This window comes from Furipterus horrens, unplaced genomic scaffold, assembly GCF_987537825.1.
Source record: "Furipterus horrens unplaced genomic scaffold, mFurHor1.1.pri manual_scaffold_9, whole genome shotgun sequence".
Classification (NCBI taxonomy): Eukaryota; Metazoa; Chordata; class Mammalia; order Chiroptera; family Furipteridae; genus Furipterus; species Furipterus horrens.
The window spans coordinates 95817-103418 of NW_028327179.1; the positions used below are offsets into that span (position 1 = coordinate 95817).

Consider the following 7602-nt stretch of genomic DNA (forward strand, 5'->3'; position numbering starts at 1 on the left):
CTGCCCGCAAGGCACGTGTTGATTATAAAATTTAAGGAATTTATTTTTAAATGCAGTGCAAAAGATTGCCTTTGTAAAGAACATACACAACCCGTCACATTCTTCGTCGTGCAGACTGACTAGTGTGCAATGCAGCCGCTTAATGAAAAGCTGCTTACTACCGGCCGTATCTCCACTGTCAGCACGTGACAACTGGAACTACCATTCTAGGCGTAAAAACTGATTTACATGCTCGTCGTGGGTTTAACCATCTCACTAGATGCAACAAGAGATACAAGTGAGTTTCCAATTTATCTTTAGATCATGACCAGGGGAAGGAAGTGGGAAAAGAAGAGAAAAAAAGCTCAAACCACCGCACTTTATTCTTAGAGAACTCGGCCCTCCACACACAGGGGATGCTCGGCTGAAATGATGACAAGGTGGGTGACGATGAGAGCAATTTAAGAAGATTTAACCAGGAATACCCGATGCTTTGAAAGCACATGAGGCAGGCAGGTGTCTTCGCTGCAGGTGTGCATCTGAGCAGAGCAGCGTCAGGGAACCAGGTGCGGGGCGGGAAGGAAACAGCTGGTCTCTCACACGCCTGCAGCAAGGCCCCTGAGACCTCAGAGACCAAGACCGCCAGCCTGGAACCAACCCCTCAAGCCAGACCCCTCCAATGCGGCTCTGGAGACAGAGCCAGGCTGCCTGCATCTTCCAGGGCCAAGTGGAGCTGCCGTGGAGGTGCGGACGCCTCCTAGTCCCGACCCCCAGGCCGAGTGGGAACCACTCAGCTTCAGCTCCGCCCGCAGGATGAAGCTCCTGCTGCCCACAGGGCTCTCCAGCGCAGCAACGCTGGGAGGCCAGGTGCTCAAGCCCAGGAACCGACACGGAGGCTCACGGAGGCGTTGCTCGTCTCCCCACATTGACAATGACAGGCTCACTTCAGATAAAAGGGCCTCCACACACTGTTGGCAGGAACGAGCATGAGTGCAGCCCGGGGCAGAGTCTGGAGGTTCCTCAAAAGTCAAAACTAGATCTGCCATGTGACCCAGCAAGTGTCCTTTGGAGTGTTTATCCATAAGAAATGAGATCAGTACCGCAAGCACATATGCGCATGCTCACTTTGTGTTAGCGTTACTCAAAGTAGCCGAGATGTGGAGACAAGCTGAGCGCCGCTCAGTGGATGAGTGGATCCTTCCACTGGCGACGTAGATAAACCAAGAACATTATGGTAAATGACAAAGGCCAGACTTGGAATGGTCGATTCTGTGTGATCCCACTTTTGTGTGGATTCAGCAATAGTTGACAGAGAAGCAGAGCAGAATGGCGGTTACTGGGGGCCAGAACAGGGGAAGGGGGAGATGTCGGTCCAGGGCAGAAGCTTCAGTTGTGCGAGACGAGTAAGCACTGGAGATCTAGGGTAAAAACCAGGTGACCATGGTTACCAATACTTTTCACACACCTGGAAGTGGCTAAGAAAGAGCATCGTAGGTGGCAGCCCTCCTGGGACCCCGAGCACTGCGAAGAAACCCCGTCGGAGTCCTTTCACCTAAAGAGTACAAACGGACACAGAGGCCAGACAACAGGGACAGTCCATTTATTCACTAGCAGCTTTTAAAGTGAAGTCGGGGTTTCCCCATTTCTACTTTCTCACTGGTTTCTGTCCTTTGCACACTGAAGCTTAATGCAAGAAAGCGGAACGTCCTAGATATACTTATACACAACCTTTGAGGGCACCGTTTGGAGGTGCACACGCACAGGACACTTGTAGAAGTGGGACAGCAGGGCCTCGCTGTAGCCCACGAGGAAGTAGAACTTGTGTGCAGGCAGCTGCCTCAGGACCAGAGCACAGATCTCCACCTGGTTCGCCCGGCGCTTCAGGACGAGTTGGTCGGCCAGGCAGCCAGGGAAGGTGCCCAGCATAAACTTGCGAAGAAAAACGTCCTCCACTGTTCGCTCCGCAGCGTGGTCCTCCCCATCCAGGTTACCTGACAGAGACGGGCACCACAGAATCAGCCAAAGCTCCAGAGGCAACACCCAGTAACAGCACAGGCCACCCCATTCTACCCAACCCCGCCTCTTCTAAGTGGAATAAGAACACTTTATTATAACGTTCAAAGTGCATCATTTCATCCAACTCCCAAACTAGGTACTACCACTATCCTTGTTTTGCAAAAAAACGCAAGAGGCCTCAGCCAGGACCCAAAACTCATGACCACTCCATCACTCCCCTTCCCACTCTTCCTCCACTGCCTGAGTGCTCGGGTCACCCCGCAGGCCAGAGGCCAGGTCTTCGGCTCCTTCGAGGTTTGGGGCGTGAGCTGTCTCACCACCCAGGGCCATGGCCTCACCCAGTGAATTCTCAGTGGGAAACCTGCACCCTGGCACCTCTCCCAATTTCTGCTGAGCCTCCACACCTCAGAACCAGACCCTGGGAAGAATAAAGGGACAAGAGCCTTTAAATAATTTCTCTACATAGATGCACCACAACATCCAAGCTGAAAACCCTCATACTGAACAGAACACTTTACAGGCATTCACTGTGAACAATGAATGAGCAAAAACTCAACCACGGCTCCTGGGGAAATACAGGGTTCAGCTCTCCGAGCCTTTGGTCACGTTCCTTCTGTCACCAGATCAGTACGTAACCTTGTTTTGTGTGTTTGTCACATGGGACGGTGAACATGGAAGCCCCCCGAGAGCACTACAGCTCCTGCCTGAAGGACCTCACCCAACACGCACAATTTCTCTGTAAAGCCGCAGCCTCCTTGCGCTCAGGGACACGAGACAAGCACTTCAGCATCACCGGCTACCTTACGGCAGCGGAGTCCCCAACAAGACTGCAAAAACATGGCCCTAATACGTCTAGAAAAGGACAGGTATTCATTGCAGGAAAGCTGAAACAAGAGGGCAGAGCCTCGAAGGAGACCTGAATTGGGATGGTGAACACAGTAAAACATACAACACCTGAAACCTACATATTTTCATTAACCAATGGGACCCCAATAAATTCAGTTTTAAAAGTTTAAAGAATAAATAAATGTAAACAATTTTTTTTAAATATGAAAGGTGGCAGAACCCTATTCAACCTACGCTAGGAAGGCGCCCTGGTCAGAAAATGACCAGAAAATACCACGAGCAGACAATGCCCAACCACGAATAAAGAGAAGCCTCTGCTCGGTAGAGACCGGCCGCATCCACCGCACCGTGTCGTGCGTGTCCGGTCGTGCCCACGGCTCTGAGCCGCTTGGCGCCTCCGCCCATCCCAGGGGACCGACAGCAAAGCAAAAGAAACTCGGATCCAAGCCGCGCACGTCGTTTCCGCGGGGGCTGAGCGAGGGCCCGGCTCCCGCGGGAAGCGCCGGTTCTCGGTCCTCCAGCCGCAGGTGCACGCTCCTCTCCGGCCTCTGCCTGTCACGGCGCCTCGGAACGTGTGCAACCGACTTCGGGCTCCGGCACTGACTGCCGATTGGAATGACGCTCGGACACCTGCTCACGGCGCGCCTGTGTCGGGCCGTCACGTCACGACCGAGAACCTCCGCTGCGGCCCGGGGTCCGCTCACCTGTGTGCAGCGACAGCCAGCCCTTCCGGTGGGCGATGTAGTGCGGCGCGTGCGCCTCCTCGTAGGTCACCGGCTTGTCTCCTTTGCCCACTCGGACACGGGCCGCCCGATTCTAGGAGCACAGAACGGCCGTGAGTCCGCGCGCCCGACCCAGCCTGCGACCTGGGCCCTGGGCCCCTCCGCCGCTCGCCCTCGCCCCTCGTCCCGCGGCCCCGGTCCGCTCACCTTGGCGCACGCCGCGGAGAGGTGCAGGGCGCGCGAGGCACACGGCAGCGCTCGGCTCCAGGAAAGCACCTGTGTGTGTGCGGAGGGGCGTCAGGCAGAAAGCGGGGCACTCCCGACCCACCGCGCCGCCCGCGCCGCCCGCGCCGCCCGCGCCGCCCGCTCACCCGCGGCCCGAGCCGCCGGCCGCACACGGCAGCCGACATCTTGGGCCGAGCGCAGCCCGTGACGTCCCAGCGCGCCGCAGGGCAAAGGTCAGCGCCGGGAGGCCGCACCGCGGACGAGCCCAAAGCCAAGCCGGCGCGGGGGTGCGAGTCGCCCGGCCGGGGAGGGGCCTCTAGGCGGGGGCGGGGCCTCTTGGCCGGGCCGGGCCGGGCCGCTCCCCAGACGCTCACTTCCGCATCTGTCCTCCCGGCACCGCCCGCTCTCGGGGGTCAGGTCCGGAGGTTTGAGGGTGCAGAGCGTGAGGCTTCGCCCCTCAGATCCCGCACCGGTGCCCTGCGGACGCCATCGGCACCCCGCGCTCCCCGTCCGAGCTTCCCCTTGGACCATTTTCTCAGGTTCTTCAACTTAGGCTGCATGACTTGTCTCCAAATATTATTACAATATGGGTTATATTACATTACAGTCCTCACGATACACAGAAACAAGGCCACAAAATGCCATTTTGGTGAAAAAGGTCATATGCTTATGTACACACAATAAGTACAGAAGAAAGTATTAAACAAGTTAGTGGTTTATCTTTAGAAAGCACCATCAGGTGTAACTTCTTTTCTCTTGGTTTATCTGTTTTCTATAATGAACATACATTTCTGAAAACTTGTTTGGATTTTTAAAACATTTTAATTATTACCTTTTAGAGCAAGGGGAAAAGAGGGAGAAAGAGGGAGAGAAACATCAGTATGTGCTTGCACCCTCAACCGGGGACCTGGCCTGCAACGCGGGCATGTGCCCTCACTGGGAATCGAACTGGCAACCTCTCGGATCACCGGCCGGCACTCAATCCCCTGAGCCACACCAACCAGGGCTATTTCTAATTTTTTAAACTGTGGCCTCCAACTGTTCTGCATGTTGGAAAGGGAGCAGAACAGGAATAACATGTTCTCCAGTCACAATAATTAAAACTCTTCCCAAAGGATGCTTTAAAAATGATAGTTTCCATAAAGTCTGAGATTTTTATAATTTGGTATTTTATAAATTTGCTCCAAAGTGGTGAGGAACATTGGATCTGGTACCTGAATTACTGCTTCCTGGCTGTGTAATTTAGGCAAGTGACCTGGCCTTCATGAGCCTCAGCTTCCCTCATCTGTAAAATAGTGACAATGATGATTGTTTTGAAAATTACATTGTAAAATATCTGACAGCATTAGCAGCTGATAAATGTCTTTCTTTTTAAAGATGAGCGTCCCATCCTCTTAGAGAGATGAGCCAGTTATTGAGGGTTCATGATTACTCAGAGGAACACCTTGACCAGGAGAGAAGTGGCTGGTTTTACAGCAAAGGTGACAATAGCTTCGACTCCTATGTGAACAGCAGGGGCTGCTGTGCTTGGAGTTCAAGCTCTGCCCTCCAGGCAGGAGGTGATACCACGATCAGATTTTTCTTTATTCCTGAGCTGTCTCCGAGCAACTCCAAAATGGTCTAGATCTTTCATGGTTCAAATGTTTTTAGCCACCTTTTTTCTTATCTTGGTATATACTATGCCTTGCTGCAAAAAGGATTTCAGCTGGTTCCTTGATGAGTGGGTGTCATGAGAGTGTTTGCATGATTGAAATAAAAGGACAATTTTAATATTGTTTTACATTGCCAGTGGGCATTTTTTAACAGGATATTATGTTTTTCTGTAATTTTCATTCCTTAGTGCTTCGATGAACTTTGCTTCTCATGTCAGTCCTGTGAAAGGCAATCCTGTCCAGGTTTTGCAAATGAGAAGATGGAGGTCAGAACGAGCCAATGGGAGCAGGTGCCTGGGGGCCCGGCACCACTGCGTGGGTGTGAGCCTTCAGAGCCGTGTACGGTGGGGAATGACCTGGGTTTCTGTGGCTGAGCACAGACCACTCAGGATTGGCCCTGGGGGACTTCCTGAGGAACAGCCCCATCTCCTACAAGTGACTGCCCCACACAAAGGGCTGGCTGGGTAGTCTGAAACTGTGCTGGGAGAGGACATACAACTGTTTCCTCAGACATGAGCGCTTTTCTCATGATCACCAGGGGTCCAGTGCTTTGATGCTGTCAGAGTGGAGGCTCTCACCCTGGCTGCACGTGCGAGTCCTCCAGGCCCCAGCCCCCCAGCACAGGACCAGGAGGCAGCATCCATGCTTCTCCAGGACGCCTCTGATGACCCAGATTTGCAGCCAGGGCTGAGAACCAGGGCCCTGAGCTCCACGATGATGCGGCAGGCTCCTCTGCAGGCACCACTGGGGGAGAGGATGTAGGACGTTCCTGGCACCAGCTCATTCAGAGGGAACTGACCCTAGTCCTCGCCTACCCCCCTCAGACCACAAGGCAGCAGAGGGGCCTGCTGGGTGGTCTGGGCATCTTTAGAGGGTCTGTTCGTGGATCCTTCTCAGCTGAAAGGCTCACCTGTATCAGACAGAGAGCTGACCCGCTGTGGGCGAGGGGGACTCTGGGCCCCTGGACATGCACAGTCCAGCTGGGAGAGTGGTGATTTCCTGGAGCTCACCGGAGTCCAGCCTCAGGGAGCAGTGCCCTCACCAGCACCTCCTGCCTTCCTGCCGGCTGCAGAGTGAGCCCAGACAGCCCCACTCATATGGGTTCTCCTCGCAAGACTAGCTTATCCTCAAATCTGCTGACACTATATTCTGTGAACCTACGGTTTTCTCCTAATAACCAACCTGCTCACTAAGAATCCCAGAGGCGCCGAGCTCCAGCCTGGAGACTAAGCCAAACCCCCACCAAACCCGAGTTAGCGCCCGTCCTCTTCCTTCCTGTCCGGCAGCCAGACGGGCTCTGACCCTGCATTGCTTTCCCCACCCCACCTCCCCGTGGTTGAGGCAGAGAACGGCTAGGTTCAGTGAGTTAGGTCCCAGGCCAGCTCTACTGACTTTAGCTCCGGAATGCCGAAACAATCCAGTCTCATGATGCAGCCGTTACAAACGCCCTGTGACTCTGGGACCTGGGGCTAAAGGCCGAAATTCCAGGGCGTAGAGCAGACGGACAGGGAGATGTGTCTCCTGTGCGCCAGCCACTGAGACCTCCCTGCCTGGTTCTCGAACACTGTGACACATCTGGACACAGCTACAGGCGGGCACTGCCTGACGCAGGGGCAGGGAGCTGAGGCGGGGAGGGCAGAGAAGCAGACAGGAGGTACTGTAAGGACAATAGGGGCACACACAGGCCCCTGCCCCCTTGGGGGATGGAGTGGAAGTGGGGCTGCCATCAGGCTGTCCTAAGCAAGTGCCTGCTGCACAGGGCCAAGGACAGGTGGGAGGAGGCCCAGGCATGTGGGCACTGTGGGGGAGACGGAGGGTCACCACTACCAGGATCAAGAATACCTGGATGCTCTCTTATTCAGTCCTGACTCAGCTGTGCCTGTAAAGCCACGCTCTGAATCAGTTTTGTTGACGTCTTAGGAACTCAGGATAAGTTTAAAGCCAAAATCATTTTCTTCACTACTGACTCAGAAGAGAAAGGGATTTTCTTTCCTGGGCGAACTCACGGCTGAGGAGCTGCGGGGAGCTGCTGTACCAGGTTTACCTTCATACAGATTTCTAACACCAGCCCTGCTCGGTGCTGTGTTTCAGTAAAACTGAGATGCCATCAATTACAGGCACTGCTGTGTGTGTCATAAACAAAGACAAGTGCACCCTTCTGA

At 54.3% G+C, this 7602-nt stretch overlaps 1 protein-coding gene across 1 annotated transcript; it reads right to left on the reverse strand.

The window, feature by feature from the left end:
- Positions 1-1563: 1563 nt before the first annotated feature.
- Positions 1564-4016, reverse strand: MRPS24 (mitochondrial ribosomal protein S24). Its single transcript, XM_090286940.1, has 4 exons — positions 3935-4016; positions 3771-3839; positions 3546-3657; positions 1564-1970 (listed from the first exon to the last, which is right to left on the reverse strand). Exons 1-4 carry the CDS (start codon positions 3971-3973, stop codon positions 1687-1689), a joined length of 504 nt encoding a protein of 167 aa, XP_090143066.1. The 5' UTR covers positions 3974-4016; the 3' UTR covers positions 1564-1686.
- Between the last annotated feature and the right edge of the window lie 3586 nt (positions 4017-7602).

What these genes read in the sequence shown, in the direction of transcription:
- MRPS24 (XM_090286940.1), bottom strand. Translation starts at nt 3,973, where the DNA reads ATGTCGGCTGCCGTGTGCGGCCGGCGGCTCGGGCCGCGG. An exon ending in TCTCCGCGGCGTGCGCCAAG is followed by an intron (nt 3,658 to 3,770) that starts GTGAGCGGACCG and finishes CTGTGCTCCTAG; the next exon opens with AATCGGGCGGCCCGTGTCCG. An exon ending in CTGGCTGTCGCTGCACACAG is followed by an intron (nt 1,971 to 3,545) that starts GTGAGCGGACCC and finishes CGTCTCTGTCAG; the next exon opens with GTAACCTGGATGGGGAGGAC.